The 22,322-nt window shown below is 50.0% G+C and overlaps 1 protein-coding gene across 1 annotated transcript in view; it reads right to left on the bottom strand.

Annotated features, from left to right (window-relative positions):
* Window positions 1–785: 785 nt before the first annotated feature.
* Window positions 786–22,322, bottom strand: part of CAPN5 (calpain 5) — a 124,805-nt gene continuing 103,268 nt past the window's right edge. The window contains exons 8-13 of the mRNA XM_074943014.1: window positions 20,165–20,360; window positions 19,279–19,401; window positions 18,052–18,248; window positions 15,588–15,709; window positions 3,220–3,356; window positions 786–2,071 (exon numbers count right to left, since the gene is read on the bottom strand). Of these exons, the coding sequence (XP_074799115.1) occupies window positions 1,889–2,071; window positions 3,220–3,356; window positions 15,588–15,709; window positions 18,052–18,248; window positions 19,279–19,401; window positions 20,165–20,360 (958 nt within the window). The 3' untranslated portion in view covers window positions 786–1,888. The remainder of the gene's footprint in view (window positions 2,072–3,219; window positions 3,357–15,587; window positions 15,710–18,051; window positions 18,249–19,278; window positions 19,402–20,164; window positions 20,361–22,322) is intronic.

The following is a 22,322-nucleotide window of genomic DNA, read 5'->3' as shown; positions in this document are numbered from 1 at the left end:
TGTGAGGAATGAAATGATTGATGGAAATAGCAGGCATTAAATCAAAGACAGCTCCTAGACCAACGAGGCTGACTGTAAAGTGCTGATCTGTCACCCCAAAAAACAAACAAACTAATTTAACTTAAAACTTCTATTCATGTTACTGAAGTGGAAAAGACAGCAACATTTACAATGGAATGTCAATAACTCCACTCCCAAATCTGCTTTAAAAGTAAAAGAGATCCAAATAAATGATGTAAGAAAAGATTCTTCTGTGGATGAGGAATAAAGCCTACTTCTATAATTTTGTTTCTTAAGAGAAAGAAAAACTGACCTAAAAGGATTACAAATATTAAGACATTTTGGTCCTGATACAATATGATGAAATTAAAAAGGCCGTAAAAACTCATCTTTCCTGTCATTATGGCTTGCTTGTCTGTAAGAAATAGACAAGACAGTTTGTGTATTGTGTAACTTTCCCTAGGAGCTAGTTCAGTGGTCCCCAAACTTTTTCACTTGCACTCCCCCCCACTCCCCGGGCGGGGCAGGAGGTAAGTGGGGCAGGACAGGGGAGAGGGAGCTGCGCTCCAGAGGTGGGGGGGGGGAGCCACACTCCGGAGGTGGGGGGAGGTGAGTGGGGCATGAGGGGGAGGGGCAACGGCACTCCGGAGGTAGGGGGGTGACTAGGGTAGGAGTGGGAGGGGAAGCCGTGCTCTGGAGGTGGGGGGAGGTGACTGGGGCAGGACCGGGAGGGGGAGCTGTGCTCCAGAGGTGGGGGGGGGGGCAAGGAGCCATCCCTGAGTGCTCCTCCGGGCTCCAGCTCTTCCTGCCCCCAGTGGCAGAGGCCAGTTACTGCGAGAAGCCAGACAGTGTCTGGGCGGTTGGACCTGGGCTGGAGTGGAGCTGGGGGCAGAGCGGGGCTGGATGGTGCTCCCCCCCTGGACCCCCCAGATGTTCCTCTGCACCCCCCTGGGGGGCACGCCCCACAGTCTGGGGACTACTGAACTAGTTAAAGGGGCCAGATTGGCTTTTCCATTTCCCCCTCTCCCAATTATCAATGAAAGACTGGGGTTGATACTTGGCAACGTAGACCACACACAGCTGGAAGTGAGACAGCAGGCACTGGGTGGTGCAGCCATAATCTCCGCCTGCCCAAGGAGGATGGGATTCGCTGTTTTGGAAAGACTGGACATTTTCTCCTTCCAGCTGCTGTACAGCCAGTGTACAAACCTGGGCCCACTGTGCATACAAACGACCATATACATTTACACCACTTAGAATCATAGAATATCAGCGTTGGAAGGGACCTCAGGAGGTCATCTAGTCTAATCCCCTGCTCAAAGCAGGACCAATCCCCAGTTTTTGCCCCACATCCCTAAATGGACCCCTCAAGGATTGAACTCACAACCCTGGGTTTAGCAGGCCAATGCGCAAACCACTGAGCTATCCCTCCCCCCCTGTTATCCACTTTTCTGAGATGCCTCCACAGATATGTGATTAAAGGAGACTTCACTGATGATGAATTTCCATACGGTTGTCTAAAACCAAGCAAGTAAATCGAAGAGGCATATTGCTTGGTGGGACCAATCTGCCCATCTCTGGGGGTGCGCGACATCCCCATGTAAACAAACAGCACCAGGGCATCCCACTCTGGCTGTCACAGAATGTACCATATGCCCAGTGCTTTCACACCGGCACAAACCACTTTAGTATTGGCTACAAATGATGCCTCGTGTGAGGAAAAGAATCATTTTGGTTCCCAAAAAGGCACCTTGTTTAACATTGAAAACATAAGACTGGCCCCTTCAAGTGTGATGCATGCATAGTTCATACACTCTTGCAGATGGTATATATACTATATATATTTTATATTCACATATATGGCTCCAGAAGAAGACTCCTTGAGAAGCTAGACATTGGTGAGTTTGCTACTGCTGAGCAGTCTCACAGCAATGCTTCCTGAAATGCCACTGGATTTTTTGTTCCCCTTGTCTTGGAGATGAAGGGTTTGCTGTGACAGACGGTCATCAGGGTCACCAGTTAGGGCCACCTGGCCCAGGAACTCGTCACTTATAATGTTATGGTTCCAGACCTAGAGAAACAAAACACAAAATGGGTGCTGTTCCTGTTGGGCCACATGCAGGCTTTCTGCTGCAACCTATTCTGCATGTACAAACATCTGTACAGGGTATATGGGATGCCTTTATCATTCTATTCTTGCTGTTATTGATTAGTTCTCTTGCAGTAGCACCGAGAGGCCCCAGATGAGATCAGGGCCATATTGTGCTGGGTGCTGTACATACGAGAAGCAAGACAGTCCCTGAGCTGAACAGCTTACAGTCTAAATAGACAAAACGGACAAAGGGTGGAAGAAAGGAAGTATAGTTATCTCCGTTTTGCAAATGGGGACTTGGGACACAAAGAGACAAAGTGACTAAGTGACTTGCCCAAGGGCGCACAGGAAACCTGTGGGGACCAGATCTCCTGGAACTTAACCTCTAGACCAGCCTCTCTCTCCACCTCTGCAGCTGGTGAATCTTGATCTTCCTCCACTTTCGAAATGGTCACTGGGCTAATCATTTTCCTGGGTGGATGAGTGGACTTTTTAACCCTTGTCACTGGCCATACAGAGGGTATTTTAATAACGATGTGATGACTTGTGTCCTTGCCTCTCCCAGGATTAGATACACACCTCCTCTGATCCCTGCGGGCTGGGGTTGGAACGACAGCATGGAAGCATTGTAAGTGACTACAGGAGCTGAAAGGCAGTGGAGAACCAGACCCCACATTCCTTTTGTTTTTAGGGCTCCCTGAAGAGGCTATACTTGATGTGAAAAGTATCTGTAGTACCTCATAATGAGCCAACTCCTGAAGCCCTTACTGAGTTCTTATTACTGAATCCAAACTTGGGCAAACTCCCATTGACTTTAGTGGGAATTAGATAAGTGAAGAGCTTAGTAAAAAGGCTTGACAATTTGGCCACTAGTACCTACGCATTGTCTAAAGCACCAGACCTCCTTAAGCCCACATTTCTGCTTAAGAACTTGACAAATTAATACTTTTCACTTAACACGTTAAATAATTGAGCCTCACAATCCCCCAGGAAGCAAGTATGAGTATCACTGTTAGACAGGGAAACTGAGTCACAAAGTATTAAGATGAAATAGCCAATGCTGCCCTGCAGATCAGGGAATAGAACCTGAGTCCCGCTGGCTCCCCACAGACTGGCCTTCTAGTCACCTGCACAATGATGGGCTGTCCTGCCTTCTTGCGATAGAAGAGACCTTTCACATCAAACTCTGGAGCCAGGGTGTTTTTCTGCACTGGAGATCGAATTTTGTTCCCTTCGCACTTTATGATCACGTACGGGTCTGCTCCTGGGGAGAGGAAAGAGAATTTACCTCCTGCTGCCGCTAACATCATTCCTCCTAGCCCTTGCTTGGGTCACTCCTGACAGTGGGTATTATAGTCTATAACCCACAAATGGCAGCAGGAAATCAAGTGAACTCCGTAAAATGGGGACAGTGATGCTCGCCCACCTACGCAATGTCCTTTGAGATCTACAGATGTCAGGGGTCAAGGTTCATTTGCATTATGCATGATGTCACCTCGGATGTGGGCTAGCGGCTGAGCAAACCAGCTGGAGGTGGTTCCCAAACAGTGAAGTGACAACATCACTGTAACATACAAGCCCAGATGTTCCGAACTGACTAGTGATTTTGGGTGCCCAGCTTGAAACACTCTGAAGAGGCCTGATTTTCAGACAACGGGTGCTCAGCACATTCTGAAAATCAGAGCTCTTTCAGGTGTCTCCTGCTGGGCCCTCAAAATCACTAGCTGCTTCGGAGCATCTTAGCTGCGGGCCGTTGCAAAAAATAGCCCCATAAACATGAACAGAAGAAAACACACCATGGCCACATTGCAGTGCAATTGTTACCAGTGCAAGGACCTCTCTTCACTACCCAGTGAAAAGGATAAGCACATAGAAGTGAGTGTTTTCTGTCTAGTTACACTCTGCATGATACCACCAGAGCTATTTAGCTCTTAGAAGGCAAGACCCTACAAAGTGGCAGGCACTTTCTGAGAGGGGCTGAGCACCCCCAATGCCCACTGACATCGGTGCAGTTGAGGGCACTCAACACCTTGCTGAATTGAGCCCACAGAGCATTTTTCATCCATAGATCTCAAGACACTTTATAAAAGGAGGTAAGAACATAAGAACGTCCACACTGGGTCAGACCAAAGATCCATCTAGTCCAGTATCCTGTCTTCTGACAGTGGCCAATGCCAGGTGCCCCAGAAGGAATGAACAGGTAATCATCAAGTGTTGCCCATTCCAAGCTTCTGGCAAACAAAGGCTAGGGACACCATCCCTGTCCATTCTGGCTAATAGCTAATGATGGACCTATCCTCTATGAAATTACCTAATTCTTTTTTGAACCCTGTTATAGTCTTGGCCTTCACAACATCCTCTGGCAAGGAGTTCCATAGGTCGACTGTGCATTGTGTGAAAAAATACTTCCTTTTGTTTGTTTTAAACCTACTGCCTATTAATTTCATTTGGTGCCCCCTAGTTCTCGTGTTATGAGAAGGAGTAAATAACACATCCTTATTTCCTTTCTCCACAGCAGCCATGATTTTATAAACCTCAATCCTATCCTCGCTTAGTCGTCTCTTTTCTAAGATGAAGGATCACTGCCCCGTTCTATAGATTGGGCAACTGACTTACCCAAAAGTTATAGGCAGACCTGGGGAAAGAACTCAAGTCTCCTACCTCCCAGGACACGCCTTAACCACTGGACCATGCTGCCACCTATAGGAACTTTGTAAGGGAAAGAGGTACCCAGGTTTCTACCCCACAGTCCACCAACTTGCACAATCTAGCCCTAAATGCAGAGCGCCAAGGGCTACCTTTGACTTGCAAGTGCAGTGTAATGTGGAGTCCCAGCCTTGTGCTGGATCACTGCATAATATGCTTTTATTGCTTGAGGGACAATCAAGGGACAAATTATCCCAGCTCACTACTTGTTCTCAGTCTCGTCTAGGTACAAGGCTTCCTCACGGTGAGGGCCTTTGGAGATGGACCAAGCTGTGTTCGATCCCTGCAGTGCTTCCCACACATCTGCTCATTGATTGTAGTTTATCTCACAACCCCCACTTGCCTTTGGGATGAACCCTGGCTAAAACCGAGCTCTGGGTTCCGCTCTCACAGGTGCCCATCAAAGGGAACGCCAGTGAAGCCAATGGAGCTGCACTGGCGTCGAGGCAGTGCGAGAGGAGCCTCGGGTCCTTGGCCTGTCCCACCGTAGACACAGCCTTCTCGGAGCAACTTGTGAGGCTCGCGGACAGCCGGTTGCTAACACCGGCCAGAAGTGACTCATTTGCTCTCACTGCTTTGGTGGCTTGTGGGCTTTGGGTAAGGAAAAGCTCGATTTTACTCGAGACTGAGAGCAAACGACACTCGCTCCATCGCTCAAGTCCCAAATGCCACCTCGGCCCCGTGGGACTGTGGAGGCCACGGGGTGAATTCCACCCAGGATCGGTAACAATAATGGGGCGGGGGAACGCTTGGCATGCGAGGTACGGCTAGAGGGTAAGGCCGGGTTTGTTAAGTAACCAGGCGTGTGTGCACTCAGCATTGGACAAGACCCAGAAAGGAGATGGGCTCTGCCAGCAGAGCAGACAGGACACAGCAAGGCCCCCGGAAGAGGAATACATTCGGAGGGGCTTTAGAAAAAAACGGTTACCTACCTCTCGTAACTGTTGTTCTTCAAGATGTGTTGCTCGTGTCCATTCCAAGTAGGTGTGTGCGCGCCGTGTGCACGGTCGTCGGAAGGTTTCCCCCTAGCGGTGCCCATCGGGTCAGCTGCGGAGCCCCCTGGAGTCGCGCTTTCATGGTGGTGTATATAGGTCCCTGCCAACCCCCCACCTCTTCAGCTCTTTCTTGCCGGATACTCTGACAGAGGGGAGGCGGGTGGATTGTGGAATGGACATGAACAACACATCTCGATCAACAATGACAAGAGGTAGGTAACCATTTTTTCTTCTTGGAGTGCTTGCTCATGTCGATTCCAAGTAGGTGACTCCCAAGTCTTACCTAGGAGGCGAGGTCGGAGTTCACGGAATCGCTGATTGTAGCACCGCTCTGCTGAATGCTGCATCGTCTCTAGCCTGCGGCGTAATGGCAGTGTGAGACGTAAAGGTGTGGATCGACGACCACACCGCTGCCTTGCAGATGTCTTGAATAGGAACTTGTGCCAGGAACGCACCTGAGGATGCCTGTGCCCTTGTGGAGTGTGCCGGCAGCACGGGGGAAGGTATCTCTGCCAAGTCATAGCATGCCAGGATACAGGACATGATCCAAGAAGAGATCCTTTGTGACCAGACTGGAAGCCCTTTCATCCGCTCTGCAATTGCAATGAAGAGTTGCAATGATTTTCGAAATGGCTTCGTTCTTTCAATGTAGAAGGCTAATGCTTATCTGACATCCAGAGAGTGGAGCATTCGTTCCCTGTTGTTAGCGTGCAGCTTAGGAAAGAACACAGGAAGAAAAATATCCTGGTTCGCGTGGAATTGAGAATTGAGGCACAAGTGGTGTTCTCGTCCATCCTCCCCGTGGAAGGAAAAGGCCTGGGTAGAGACCGTTGAATCGTGGAAGTCAACGAATGGCTACGCAGGTGGTGTCGGAGAGAAGGCTTTGGATTCTTTGACCATGGGATGGTGTTCCAAGAAGGAGGAGTGCTAGGCAGAGATGGGCTCCACCTAACGAAGAGAGGGAAGAGCATCTTCGCAAGCAGGCTGGCTAACCTAGTGAGGAGGGCTTTAAAGTAGGTTCACCGGGGGAATGAGACCAAAGCCCTGAGGTAAGTGGGGAAGTGGGATACTGGGAGGAAGCACGAGCAGGAGAACATGAGAGGGGAGGGCTCCTGCCTCATACTGAGAAAGAGGGACGATCAGCGAGTTATCTCAAGCGCCTATACACAAATGCAAGAAGCCTTGGAAACAGGCAGGGAGAACTGAAAGTCCTAGCACAGTCAAGGAATTATGATGTGATTGGAATATGATTGGTGGGATAACTCACATGACTGGAGTACTGTCATGGATGGATATAAACTGTTCAGGAAGGACAGGCAGGGGAGAAAAGGTGAGTCCTTGTTGAACCTCATCAGATTTCTTTTGGCCCAATCCTCTAATTTGTCTAGGTCCCTCTGTATCCTATCCCTACCCTCCAGCGTATCTACCTCTCCTCCCAGTTTAGTGTCATCTGCAAACTTGCTGAGGGTGCAATCCACGCCATCCTCCAGATCATTTATGAAGATATTTATGAAGTATGGGCTGGATGAATGTACTATAAGGTGGGTAGAAAGTTGGCTAGATTGTCGGGCTCAACGGGTAGTGATCAATGGCTCCATGTCTAGTTGGCAGCCGATGTCAAGTGGAGTGCCCCAGGGGTCGGTCCTGGGGCCGGTTTTGTTCAATATCTTCATAAATGATCTGGAGGATGGTGTGGATTGCACTCTTAACAAATTTGCGGATGATACTAAACTGGGAGGAGAGGTAGATACGTTGGAGGGCAGAGATAGGATACAGAGGAACCTGGACAAATTGGAGGATTGGGCCAAAAGAAACCTGATGAGGTTCAATAAGGATAAGTGCAGGGTCCTGCACTTAGGACGGAAGAACCCAATGCACAGCTACAGACTAGGGACCGAATGGTTAGGCAGCAGTTCTGCGGAAAAGGACCTAGGGGTTACAGTGGACGAGAAGCTGGATATGAGTCAGCAGTGTGCCCTTGTTGCCAAGAAGGCCAATGGCATTTTGGGATGTATAAGTAGGGGCATAGCGAGCAGATCGAGGGATGTGATCGTTCCCCTCTATTCGACATTGGTGAGGCCTCATCTGGAGTACTGTGTCCAGTTTTGGGCCCCACACTACAAGAAGGATGTGGATAAATTGGAGAGAGTCCAGCGAAGGGCAACAAAAATGATTAGGGGTCTGGAACACATGACTTATGAGGAGAGGCTGAGGGAACTGGGATTGTTTAGTCTGCAGAAGAGAAGAATGAGGGGGGATTTGATAGCTGCTTTCAACTACCTGAGAGGTGGTTCCAAAGAGGATGGTTCTAGACTATTCTCAGTGGTAGAAGATGACAGGACGAGGAGTAATGGTCTCAAGTTGCAGTGGGGGAGGTTTAGGTTGGATATTAGGAAAAACTTTTTCACTAGGAGGGTGGTGAAACACTGGAATGCGTTACCTAGGGAGGTGGTAGAATCTCCTTCCTTAGAAGTTTTTAAGGTCAGGCTTGACAAAGCCCTGGCTGGGATGATTTAATTGGGGATTGGTCCTGCTTTGAGCAGGGGGTTGGACTAGATGACCTCCTGAGGTCCCTTCCAACCCTGATATTCTATGATTCTATGATATTGAACAAAACTGACCCAAGGACCGATCCTTGGGGTACTGCGCTTGACACTGGCTGCCAACTAGACTTGGAGCCATTGATCACTATCCGTTGAACCCAATAATCTAGCCAGCTTTCTATCCACCTTATCGTCCATTCATCCAGCCCATACTTCTTTAACTTGCTAGCAAGAATACTGTGGGAGACCGTGTCAAAAGCATTGCTAAAGTCAGGGAATAACACGTCCACTGCTTTCCCCTCATCCACAGAGCCAGTTATCTCGCCATAGAAGGCAATTAGATTAGTCAGGCATGACTTGCCCTTGGTGAATCCATGCTGATTGTTCCTGATCACTTTCCTCTCCTCTAAGTGCTTCAGAATTGATTCCTTGAGGACCTGCTCCATGATTTTTCCAGGGACTGAGGTGAGGTTGACTGGCCTGTAGTTCCCCTACAAAAGGATCTCTCAGAACTGAGTGACTGGGCAACAAAATGGCAAATGAAATTCAATGTTGATAAATGCAACGTAATTCACATTGGAAAACATAATCCCAACTATACGTATAAAATGATGGGGTCTAAATTAGTTGTTACCACTCAAGAAAGATCTTGGGGTCATTGTGGAGAGTTCTCTGAAAACATCTACTCAATGTGCAGTGGCAGTCAAAAAAGCAAACAGAATGTTGGGAATTATTAAGAAAGGGATAGATAATAAAGCAGAAAATATCATAGTGCCTCTATATAAATCCATGGTAGGCCCACATCTTGAATACTGCATGCAGATGTGGTTGCCCCATCTCAAAAAAGATATATTGGAATTGGAAAAGGTTCAGAAAAGGGCAACAAAAATGATTAGGGGTATGGAACGACTGCCATATGAGGAGAGATTAATAAGACTGGGACTTTTCAGCTTGGAAAAGAGATGACTAAGGGGTGATATGATAGAGGTTTATAAAATAATGATTGGTGTGAAGAAAGTAAATAAGGAAGTGTTATTTACTCCTTCTCATAACTCAAGAACTAAGGGTCACCAAATGAAATTAATAGGAAGAAGATTTAAAACAAACAAAAGGAAGTATTTTTTCACACAATGCACAGTCAACCTGTGGAACTCCTTGCCAGAGGATATTGTGAAGGCCAAGACTATAACAGGGTTCAAAAACAAACTAGATAAGTTCATGGAGGATACATCCATCAATGGTTATTAGCCAGAATGGACAGGGATGGTGTCCCTAGCCTCTGTTTGTCAGAAGCTAGGAATGGGTGATGGGATGGAACACTTGATTACCTGTTCTGTTCATTCCCTCTGGGGCACCTGGCATTGGCCACTGTTGGAAGACAGGATACTGGACTAGATGGACCTTTGGTCTGACCCAGTATGGCCGTTCTTATGTATGTTCTTATTTTCTTGACCGGAGTCTAGGAGAGCTCCGATGAACTCTATTCTCTGAGTTGGGGTTAGGGTCGACTTTGCCACATTCAGTATCAGGCCGAACCTGTGGAATGTCGTTTGAATTAGGCTCACATGGACCTCCACCTGGGCCCTGGAGCGGCCTTTGATTAGCCAGTCATTGAGGTACGGGAATACTTGCACCTGCCGTTTCTGCAGGAAGGCTGCCACGACCGACATGGACTTGGTGAACACCTGAGGGGCTGCCGAGAAGGTGAAGGGGAGGGCTGTGAACTGGCAGTGGGTATTGTTGACCACAAACCAGAGGAACTATCTGTGGGACAGGATCATGGACATGTGAAAGTAAGTGTCCTTCAAGTTGAGGGCAGTGTACCAGTCCCCCGGATCCAGGAAGGGGACAATGGAAGCCAGGGAGACCATGCAGAACTTTATCTTCTTCATGAATTTGTTGAGGTTTCACAAGTCTAAAATAGGTCTGAGCTCACCATTGGCCTTCAGGATTAGGAAATATCGGGAATAGAATCCCCTGCCCCTGAATTCTAGAGGGACCTCCTCCACCATCCCAAGTTGTAGGAGCGTTTGCACCTCCTGCATGAGAAGTTGCTCGTGAGAAGGGTCCCTGAAGAGGGATGGGGAAGGAGGGTGGGAAAGCAGGAGGGAACAGAATTGGAGAGAATATCCCAATTCTACTGTGCTCAAGACCCATTGGTCTGCGGTGATTTGTGCCCAGGCGTGGTAGAAATGGGATATACGATTCACAAAAGGAGGGGAAGGATCTGGGATCTGAACTGGTGCGTTGCCCGCAGGTGCACCTTGAAAAGTTTGGCTTCGAGGCTGAGGGCTGCTTTGCTGAGCCCTGGTCCTGGCTAGAGGAGGACTGAGAAGGTCTCTGTCTTTTTCTCCTGCACCGCTTTCTGCTATAGTCCTGTCTAGGAGGAGCTGGGTAGAAGTGAGGGGCAGTCTGCGGTTTAAAATGCTTCCTCCGGGGGGCTGGCGTATGAAGCCCCAAGGACTTCAGAGTTGCCCTTGAGTCCTTCAGGCTGTGGAGCTTAGTGTCTGTTTGCTCCAAGAAGAGCCCTACGCAGTCGAAAGGCAAGTCCTGAATGGTCTGCAGGACCTCGTGTGGGAGTCCCGACACCTGAAACCATGAGCTCCTTCTCATGGCTATGGCTGTCGCCCTGGTATGGATTGCAGAGTCCGCTGAATCTAGGGAGGCCTGTAAGGAGATGCTCATGATGACCTTGCCTTCCTCAAGGACAGCAGCAAACTCTGAGCGGGAGTCTGCCAGAAGGAGCTCCTTAAATTTGGACATATTCCAAGAATTAAAACTATAGCAGCCAAGGACTGCCTGCTAGTTGGCAATGTGAAGCTGGAAACACCCCCACCCCCAATAGAATACACTTCGCCATCATCACTATGAGGTCCCTTGCCGCCTCAAAGGTGTCCGGCATGGCAGGAAGGTCTAAATCCTCCTTCTGACACTTCTGCACTGGGGAGTCCACTAGAACCAGACTCGACGGACCTCCCTGCGAGGCCAGAGTCAACAGTGCCGGCTGAGTGGGAGCCGGAGCAGGGTGTCCCGGAGTGGGACACACCCCACTGGCACCTCCTCGCTCCACTGCTTTAGTGGGAGAGCGACCTCTGTCGGCCTTCTTTCTTTTGTGTGGCATCGGCGAATGGGAGTGGTGTCGGGCACTCACACCGGAGGAGGTCTTCGGCGCCAGGGAGTGGCGGTGCCTAGGGTCCCTGGAGCCCAGGTCCTTTCTCAGAACCACAGCCTCTCTTACAGAGGCCGGTGCACTCCACACCAAAGTGCTGGGCTTGGGGTCGGATGCACCTGTGCCGACTGGGGACGAGGGGCTGACTCCATGAGGAGCCATGTCAGCCTAAATTCCCTCTCCTTTTTAGTCCTTGGGAAGAAGCCTCTACAGATTTTGCACTTCTCAGTCTGATGGGCTTCCCCCACACTTGAAGCAGGAGTCGTGTGGGTCTCCCTTTGGCATAGGCTTCAGACAGGACCCGCACAGTTTGAACCCTTGAGACCGAGGCATGCCCCGATCCCCAGGAGGAGAATGTGGTGGGGGGAACCTCCAACTGAAACGTATCTAAACTAACTAGGAACTACTTGAACTAATACTAAGTTTTCAATTATTTACAGGTATAACAAGAAAGAGGCCACTAGGGGATCGCTTGCCATTGCAAGAGAAGAGCTGCTCCAACGACCGTCACTGGCGATAAGAAGGAACTGAAGAGGCAGCGGGTTGGCAGGGACCTATATACACCGCCAGGAAGGCGTGACTCCAGGGGTCTCCACAGCCGACCCGATGGGTACCGCTAGGAAACAACCTTCCGATGACTGTGCGCACACATACCTCCTTGGAATCAACATGAGCAAGCACTCGAAGAAGAAATGAGAATTACAGGATAGTTGGATTATTTCTTGGGGGCAACATGCGTCTCAGGGAGGGGCTTGAGGGCAGAGAGGGTGGTGGCTTGTTGGGGCAAGGCAAAGATGTCCCAATTTTATAAGGACAGTGCTGATATTCGGGGCTTGTTCTCATATAGGTGCCTATGACCCTCCACCCCGTCCCAATTTTTCACATTTGCTATCTGGTCACTCGACTTGGGGCAGCCACTCTGTACACTAGGGGGCGACAAAGAGAAGAGGCTGCAGATTGGAGTGGGAGGTGGGATGAGCTCGGGTGGAGGAGGGTGGGAGGGAGCAGGATGGTGTGGAGTCTTGAGGCTGAGAAGAGTTGAAGCTAGACGTGATGGGTGGCGGGGGACCAGGGGGAGGCTCAAGGATGGGCATGTTACAGAGTCAGCCTGCCGGGCAAGGCAGTTCATTGTAGCAGCTGTGCACTGGCTGGACTGGAAGGAGGTGTCACGGGGGCTGCGTGCAGGCCAGACACAGGGTGAAGCAATCAAGTCAGGGCCAGGGTGACTGCGTGAGCTGCAGGGCCAGAGAAGAAGGATCCCACCATAACCAACATTTCCCCGTTAGGAAGCAGGCCCATGTCCCTGTGTTTGTCGTAGAGAATGAATCATTGTTTGAGGAGCAGAGCAGGCTGCAAGGTTAATGCTCTCACAAGAGCCTTTGGTAACTGCCAAGGAAACACAGCCAGGTGTCAATGTTCCATCCAAGTGCACACTGGGAATGCTGAGGAACAAACCAATCCACTTCCCAAGGCCAGAGACTGAACTTCCTCATCTCTTGTTCCCAGAGAAAACTTGGCAGTGATTTATTGCCCCCCTACTCCATAACTTTTCGCTTCCCAGGGCTCCTTGCTTCCAGGATTAGAAACAGCTGCAGGATTTCGCAGCCATGCTTTCCAAACACTTCTTTGGGAAGATCCATGAAAGCCTCATTTTCCACCAGCCAGAGCCAAATTCCACCCATAAATCACTGACCCCAAATGTCTGGGAAGGGTTGGGAGACAGGAGACACACAACTGCCCTGGGAACCACCAATGCACACGAATTGCTGAGTGTGGAGGACACCCTGCTGCTGGTATTGCTCTGCCCTGATCTCAGTGATCTCACATCTACTCAGAGGGCAGCATGCTTTGCGGCCTGAAGCAGTGGAACAGCTGGAATACAGCAGGGAAATGCCATTCCAGAGGCTGCAGGTGGCATCTTGGTGTAAAAGTCTCCACCTTGCAGCCGCCTAATCACACTGTACCCGGGACCCGGCTCTTCAGAGCCAAGATCTCGGAGGGTGTAGAAGAGGCTCGGTTGGTTGATTTCCTTCTCCAACAGAGCACCTCTTTAGAACAGCAGCAGGGTATGGGATCCCAGGAAACTGGTTATCCATGAAAACCAGAGCACAGGTGGGAATGAGGACGAAGGAGCCCTACACCATACGATCCAGATGTCAGGCTGGATTCCCCGTTCACATCACTGACTTGATCCCCCTGATTTCTAAAGGTTCGTAACCATGCTCATCGCCACAGTAGCGGAGTGCCTGAAAAAGGCTGGAAGGGGAAGCAATAGCCTGGAGATGATGTGACTTGCCCAGGAGCAGTCCTGGGACTAGAACCCAGCTCTCCATCGTCTCAGACCAGCCCCCTAGTCAGCCCACTGACTCCATCTGCCAGTGAAGTGGAACTGCTCCTGGCTTACACCAGAGTAGGTGAGAGACGACTCAGGCTGATGGGTTCTATGAGTAGGGAGCCATCAAGTCATTGGCTCTCGCCTGAGGAGAAACCTGCCTCGGATAAACCCGCCTCGAATAAACCCCTCTACGCCCCTGCTGGAGAGCCCAGAAGGGCTCTGTTTGCAGCATTCACAGCATAAGGAAGGAGCCGTGTTAGTCTTGGAACAGCCGGTTTGCCACAAGGATCCTTCTCAAGGCCCTGCAAGGGACACCCTTGATGCAAATTGCCTGGGAACTCATTACCGGTCAGGGCAAGAGAGGTGGTGAGAAGGGCTGTGATAGGATGAGTTCCAATCAGGAAAAGTCATGAATGTCCACAGCAGCTCACGTGTTTCTTTTAAGAGCAGAACTAGCAAAAGCCACCCCTCTCCCCCGCCCCAGCCACTATTATCCTAGGGTTTCTTGATCCAGATGTAAGTGGTGAAACTGAGTGGAGGGGTGGAGGCCCCTTGCAAGGTCTCTCTCTTTAGCAGCCAAGAAAGGAGCTAGGACTCACCAGCACAACTCTAGGCGGGGCAGTACTGCTGTCTTCCTGATGAGAGGCCCTGAAAATGGCAAAGTGCCAAGAGAAGGTGCACGCCTCTGGAGAATCCACTGCCCATCCCCAAAGGATAGAGGAGGCGGGAGGAAAGCAGTTCAGTACCCTGGCAAGGGCCTAGACCCGATGCTTTAAAAAAGCCACGTGAACCTCCCAGCACCCTCCCCACCATGCATCATGCACCAGCTATGCAGAGATACATGCTCTGTAACCCTGTAACCACTTTGAGCCTGTGTAACTTCCCTTCTGGAATTGCAAAGGCCATGCTTAGTGACGAACAGTGTCTGACCCTTTGTTTCGATCTCGCTAAACCATCGGCCTCCGTAACGCCTTGCAGCCCGTGATTTTGAGTGTGATTATGCACTGTGTAATGTGTTGCCTGTTATCTCTCGTACGCCTCCAGCCTTGTGCAATGCCCTTTCCGTGATCGTGCCTTACAGGGCAGGGTGACGCGGTGACTCTAAATCTATGCAGAGCCATTCTGTTAGTGTCCCAGGATCTCAGCACGGCTACCGCCTGTGAAAGCCTTGACACCCATAGAGGCCTTTTGATCTTTACGGAGCCCTTGCGAATGTCTAGAGTGAGTCTCACAAGATGCTCCTCTTCTGCTGATTTTCTAACAGCGACTTCACTGTATCTTTGGAACCCTCTGGCTCCCTGACCCACATCTCCGGGGAGGTCGTGGGTCTGATTCTCCATTGCCTGGCACCTCGGGTAATCATACACCCATGCTGCACAGGGGTACGTGACCACGTATGATGCAGGGCTGTGGAGAACCGATCCTGCAGGAGTATTATGAATGATGCCTGCAATGGCAGGGCACTGGGATCATTGACCCAGAAGGTCCCTCTCCATCCTGTCTTCCAAATGGGTCTCTGTGAAATAAACCACTGGGCCAAATCCGATCCATCTCTTGTATTTTGAAGGCACCCGTCCCCATGGGACCCTGCCTTAGCCCCTGTTGGATCATCAGCATGTGCTGGAGGCCCTGGAACATGATCTGAAAACAAAGGACTTGGTCCTACTCTCCTTCGAACAAAACCAAAGCTCAACATTGGTTCCCAGTCCCTCAGTGAGCGCAGAACAAGCAATAACACGGCCAGTACCTCCTTGGAAATCCTGGTTCTTCAGCCCAGCTGCTGCCAGGACATGGACCTGGGACACCACTTGTGGATAGCCACACATTCCACTCCAGCAGGTGCGAGGAGGCTCGTCCAAGGTCAGCTCTCTGCGTGGGGAAACAACAGCAAGGGAGATGTCGTGTCAGACACGCCTGGGCTCCCAGAGCTAATGGCTCTTTCTAACAGCAGAGCCGTTGGCACCGATTCCGTGGGTGCTCCGGGGCTGGAGCACCCACCCACAGCCACCCTGATCTGCGCCTCTCCCTCCCCACAGCACCTCCCGCCCACTGGCGGCCCCACCAATCAGCACCTCCCCCTCTCTCCCAGTGCCACCCGCGATCAGCTGTTCCTCGGGAGAAGCAAGGGCGGGGTGCACTCGGGGGAGGAGTGGAACAGGGTGGGAAGAGGCAGGGTGGGGGTGGAGAGGTGGTGGCGCAGGGGTGGGGCCTTGGGGAAGGAGTGGAGTGGGGGCAGGGCCTGGGGCAAAGCGGGGGTTGAGCTCTCCCCGGCACAGTAGGAAGTTGGTGCCTCTGAGCAGAGCCCTGTTGCGTGGCATTCTGAGGCAGATCGGGATATTGCTCCCGACGCTTCTGGAGGAGGGAGTGAGGTGCACACGGCTGGCTGGCCAGTTGGGTCCCCACTGAAAGGAAGCCCACTGCAAACTCTGTGCGGGTTTGGTGACTGGAAGGGCAGAGGATGGGGAAGGCCGAGTGAGGTCACTTGGTTTCCACACCACATTAAACACACGCTGCTTTGCAACTTAGCAGTTGGGAAATGGGGAGAGAAAAGAAAATACCCCCAGGAATCCCCCAATCCCTGCACAGCCTGCAATGAGTCTGGCAGAATTTACACCTCACTCCCGCCCTACCTTCCTTGCCAGTTTCTTTCTTTCTTGCAGAGAATAAAAATAAGGGCGAAAGGGCAAATTCTAGGGCAGGGCACATGTTAATTGTGGAGCATGGATTTATTCCTCACATAAGGAGCAAGCTCCTTCTACCGAGCTAGCTATTGTACTGACATGGTGCCCCTCACCTGAGCATGTGAGCACCTCCCCATCTTTAACGTATTATCCTCTCAGTGAGGTAGGGAGGTGCTCTTATCCCCATTTTACAGATGGGACACTGAGGCACAGAGAGACCAAGCGGCTGGCTCAAGGTCGCACAGGAAGTCTGTGGCAGAGCAGGGAACTGAATTTGGAATCCTAGGAATCTCCCAAGTCCCCAGTTAGTGTCCTAACCACTGGGCCATCCTTCCCTTCCTCATTTGTTTTACTAAGAAACACCTTAGTTTGCACACTGGGTCATTAACCCATTAGGTCGCCCTGTGATCATGAACATCTATCAGGTTCTTAAGCAGCTTGTGATCTGCAAATTCACCTGCTAAGTCATATTGTGCCAGAACACTCCTGCAACAGGCCCTTACTGAGAGCTTCCTTCGGGACAGGGCAGGGGTTCATAGAATCATAGAATATCAGGGTTGGAAGGGACCTCAGGAGGTCATCTAGTCCAACCCCCTGCTCAAAGCAGGACCAATCCCCAACTAAATCATCCCAGCCAGGCCTTTGTCAAGCCTTAAAAACTTTTAAGGAAGGAGATTCCACCACCTCCCTAGGTAACGCATTCCAGTGTTTCATCACCCTCCTAGTGAAAAAGTTTTTCCTAATATCTAATCTAAACCTCCCCCACTGCAATTTGAGACCATTACTCCTTGTTCTGTCATCTTCTACCACTGAGAATAGTCTAGAGCCATCCTCTTTGGAACCCTCTTTCAGGTAGTTGAAAGCAGCTATCAGATCCCCCCTCATTCTTCTCTTCCGCAGACTAAACAATCCCAGTTCCCTCAGCCTCTCCTCGTAAGTCATGTGTTCCAGTCCTCTAATCATTTTTGTTGCCCTCCGCTGGATGCTTTCCAATTTTTCCACATCCTTCTGGTAGTGTGGGGCCCAAAACTGGACACAGTACTCCAGATGAGGACTCACCAATGACAAATAGAGGGGAACGATCACGTCCCTCAATCTGCTGGCAATGCCCCTACTTATACAGCCCAAAATGCCATTGGCCTTCTTGGCAACAAGGGCACACTGTTGACTCATATCCAGCTTCTCGTCCACTGTCACTCCTAGGTCCTTTTCTGCGGAACTGCTGCAGAGCCATTCGGTCCCTAGTCTGTAGCGGTGCATGGGATTCTTCCGTCCTAAGTGCAGGACTCTGCACTTGTCCTTGTTGAACCTCATAGATTTCTTTTGGCCCAATCCGCTAATTTGTCTAGGGCCCTCTGTATCCTATCCCTACCCTCCAGCGTATCTACCTCTCCTCCCCGTTTAGTGTCATCTGCAAACTTGCTGACGGTGCAATCCACACCATCCTCCAGATCATTTATGGGAGCCCAGAGAGTTTACCCTGTTCCAGTTTGCCACGTGACACTGAGGATAAGAAGATGGGCTCCTTACCTGCAATCTGCAGGCACGTCTGTGAAAACCCGGAGAAGAAACTCTCCCATGTGACCCGGGTCGAAGGTAGTTGGAATGATGACATAGCGGCCTTCCTTCAGGTCTGTCCTCAGGAAGATGCTCCGGGAGTTAATGTAGATGGAGGTGGCCACTTGCTGCTGCAAGGTGTGCATCCTGTAATTCCGGTTCAGTTCAACCTGGGCACAGATCACAACAGGATACTCAGCCCCTCTTTTCAATACCCATGGAATGATGGTCCCTCGTGTGGGTGCATCTGCAGGGACTGAACCCACGGTGTCCGGGTCTAGAAGCAGAAGCCTCTGCAGCTTGAGCTAAAACATCAGCTCCAGTGGAGACAGGAGCAGACTCATAAACCGCTCTATGTGGTCTAGCTACTAGCGAGAGATGGAGCACCACGCCAGGTAGGTTAAAGGGAGGTTGAGCGCTCAGGGTAACAGATCAACCATTCCTATTTAGCAGGGGCTATCCCTTCTGCTTTGCTGTATGTGTGTGTGTATTTACTGCCCTACCTCTCTGAAAGCTCTCCCAGTGTCCCAATCTTTCTGATACTAACACCCTCGGTGCCCCCTCCTACCGCTTTCATGCTGACAGGTATGACTAAGCCAGTGGCACCCAGGAGTACTAGTCATTTCCCGGCCACTGCCACATCACCCAGGCCAGGCTTAAAGTGTAGGCACCTTCAGTTTCTGGGAGAAAGTGATTTCAATTATCCCTGGCCATGTTCTCTCTAGGATCCTCCCTCCTCCATCATGTCTCCCCACAACGCTTTTTCTACTACAGGTCTTCAGTTCCTCCGACCTCAGTTAGAAGGACAGGCCCGAGATCTGGTGACCACAGACCCTGTCTGTGCAATGCACTGTCTTCCCATGTGTGTGAGTTGCTGACATCAGCGATCTGTGCCTGAGAACCCCACACTCGAGAGCAGTGACACCATGTGTAGGGTGCAATCCTCCTCTCCCCCTGTGCTACCAGCTGCAGAGAGGGGAGGGGCCTAGTAACACCTTCAACCCAGATGACCACGCCCCCTAGCGTCATGGGGCAGCTGGACTTTCCATCTATCCCCTACTTATGCACAGGGGAGTGCTACCAACAGCAGCATTCTGGGTCCTGCTTGGGTTTGCTGGGGAAGCTTCCTGAGCCATCTGCCCCCTCTAATGCACCCAGGCAACAAGCATTCAGGCCAACAGTGTACATACCCCAGCTTACCTTGTGGATCTCAAACCCAATGGCCAAGTTCTCTCCTTTGCCCTCTCTGCGGCTGGTCCTCTTTGGTTTCTGCTGGATGCTGATTAGCACTTCGTCTTCTGCCTTTTTCACATCAAACACGTACTAGAAGTAATGACACAACCGAGAGAGGAAAGGTGAGAGGCCTCCCGTTCTGTAAGGCATGCTGATGGTGAGGGGGAGCAGGAAGAGAAGGGGTGAGCAGTGCAAAGAGGGGTGCATGAGCTTTCTCACTTCTGGATATAACCTGGGTCCAAATCCAGCAAGTGAACCTGTGTTCAGTGGACTAAGCCTGATGCCAAGGGGACTTGCACTTGTGTCTGAAGTTCAGCACCCAGTCTGACCTGGCTCTGTCTGGGAAGGCCCAAGCATGGGTTGCACAGGATTTATCTCATCTATGCATCCTATCACTCTCGGATCTGAGCCCCTCACAATTTGCAATGTTTTTATCCTCACAACACCCCTGTGCTATTATCCCCATTGTACAGACGGGGAACTGAGGTACAAAGGAGTTGGGCGGAGCAGGGACTTGAACCCAGGTCTAGTGCGAGTGCTCTAACCACTGGACCATGCTTCCTCTCATTTCCAAAGGCAGTGGCTTTGTTGTGCACAGATGTGTTTCCTTTGGTTTTGATGCACTTAGCCAAAAATCCAATGGCTAGCTCTCAGCGCCAGAGACAAAAAGCACAGAAAAGCACATTGCAGGGGGTTAACCTCAGAACAGCACCATGGCTGGCTGCTCTGTTTAGGAGTCTGGAAGCCACTCCAGACTTTGGCCTCCAATGGCCCAACCAGGCTCCTTGTTACCCTGCCAGGCCTCGGGCCATTCCTGGCAGGTCCTCTTCTCCACGCCTCTCTGCTGTCTCACCTGGGGGTTCTGCAAGAAGGTGGCTTTGTGGTTGATACAGCCTCCGGAGCGGTTCTTGAGGGGCTCGTCATGTCTCGTCCACGCCCCGCGCATCACCGCCTCCTCCCACGTCTTGTGGATGCTCAGGTAGGAGGTGTTTATGAGACGGCACTTGACGATGTCGGTGAAATATTTGCAGAAGTCTTCAAATGTCATCCTACAACAGGAAAGGGGTTATTGGCAGGGCTGAGCCTCGTGTGCCTACAGCTCACGTTGTGTGGCCAATACCGGGTAAGCAGCCAGGGACCAGCTATTACGTACTGGGTGTGTGATGCTGCCCTCTAGTGGCTGGTGCTCCACAGAGTGGCTACGGGACATGCTCTCAGAGAAAGCAATGAGAACAATCCTTTAGCTCGAGTGGCAGAGACTTGCGTTTTTTGGAGCTGAAGGAGCAGAGTTCTAGTCCTGTCTTCCCATGCATGTACGGGTGATTTATCTACTACTTGTGTCTGTTATAGGTGGAACACCAGAAGGATTTGAACCCAGCACTTACAGAGCTAAGGCTGGATTTCCAAAGGTGCTTAAGGAGTTAGGCACCCAAATCCCATTGAAAGACTCCTTTGAAAATCTCTACTTAAAAGTAGGGCTGTCAAGTGTTTAAAAAAAATAATTGCGATTAATCGCACTGTTAAACAATAATAGAATACCATTTATTTAAATATTTTTGGATGTTTTCTACATTTTCAAATATACTGATTTCAATTACAACACAGAATACAAAGTGAGAATAGGTGTTTCCATTGCACTGTTGTAGCCAGCATTGCAAGATATTTACATGCCAGATGCGCTAAAGATTCGTATGGTCCTTCATGCCTCAACCACCATTCCAGAGAACGTGTCCATGCTGATGATGGGTTCTGCTCGATAACAACCCAAAGCAGTGCGGACCGGCGCATGTTCACTTTCATCATCTGAGTCAGATGCCATCAGCAGAAGATTGATTTTCTTTTTTGGTGGTTCGGGTTCTGTAGTTTCCACATCGGAGTGTTGCTCTTTTAAGACTTCTGAAAGCATGTTGCACACCTCATCCCTCTCAGATTTTGGAAGGCACTTCAGATTCTTAAACCCTGGGTTGAGTGCTGTAGCTATCTTTAGAAATCTCACATTGGTACCTTCTTTGCATTTTGTCAAATCTGCAGTGAAAGTGTTCTTAAGACAAACAACATGTGCTGGGTCTTCATCCGAGACTGCTCTCACATGAACTATATGCCAGCATGCAGGTAAAACAGAGCAGGAGACATACCATTCTCCCCCAGGGAGTTCAGTCACAAATTTAATTAACACATTGTTTTTTTAATGAGCGTTATCAGCACGGAAGCATGGTCCTCTGGCACGATGGCTGAAGCATGAAGAGACATATGACTCTTTAGCACATCTGTCAAGTAAATGCCTTGTGACGCCAGCTACAACAGTGCCATGCAAATGCCTATTCTCACTTTCAGGTGACATTGTAAACAAGAAGCGGGCAGCATTACCTCCCGTAAATATAAACAAACTTTTTTGTCTTAGCGACTGGCTGAACAAGAAGTAGGACTTTGCAGGCTCTAAAGTTTTACATTGTTTCGTTTTTCAGTGCAGTTATGTAACAAAAAAAAAAATCTACATTTGTAAGGTACACTTTCACGATAAAGAGATTGCAGTACAGTACTTGTATGAGGTGAACTGAAAAATACTATTTCTTTTGTTTATATTATTATTTTTATTACAAATGTTTGCACTGCAAAAACGATAAAGTGAATACTGCACACTTTGTATTCTGTGTTGTAATTGAAATCAATATATTTGAAAATGTAGAAAAACATTCAAAAATACGGAGTAAATTTGAATTGGTATGCTGTCGCTTAACAGTGCGATTAAAACCGTGATGAATCACGATTAATTTTTTTGAGTTAATCGCGTGAGTTAACTGCGATTAATTGACAGCCCTACTTAAAAGCCCGTGCTTCTATGGCTTGAGTGAAGGACGACAAGTGAAAACCCCTGAATGCGGACCAGCCACTAGGGGGAGACAAAGAGCCATGCTCCCCTAGGGTTCCAGTCACAAAGAGCTAACTCCACATGGTCTGACGCGTTCCCCCGAGGTTGTGAACTGGATCCTTCACTGAAGCTTGTCTGGCTT

This window comes from Natator depressus, chromosome 1 (genome assembly GCF_965152275.1).
Source record: "Natator depressus isolate rNatDep1 chromosome 1, rNatDep2.hap1, whole genome shotgun sequence".
NCBI lineage: Eukaryota > Metazoa > Chordata > Testudines > Cheloniidae > Natator > Natator depressus.
Note: the sequence above shows the minus strand (reverse complement) of the source record. Positions and strands in the feature narration are given on the sequence as shown.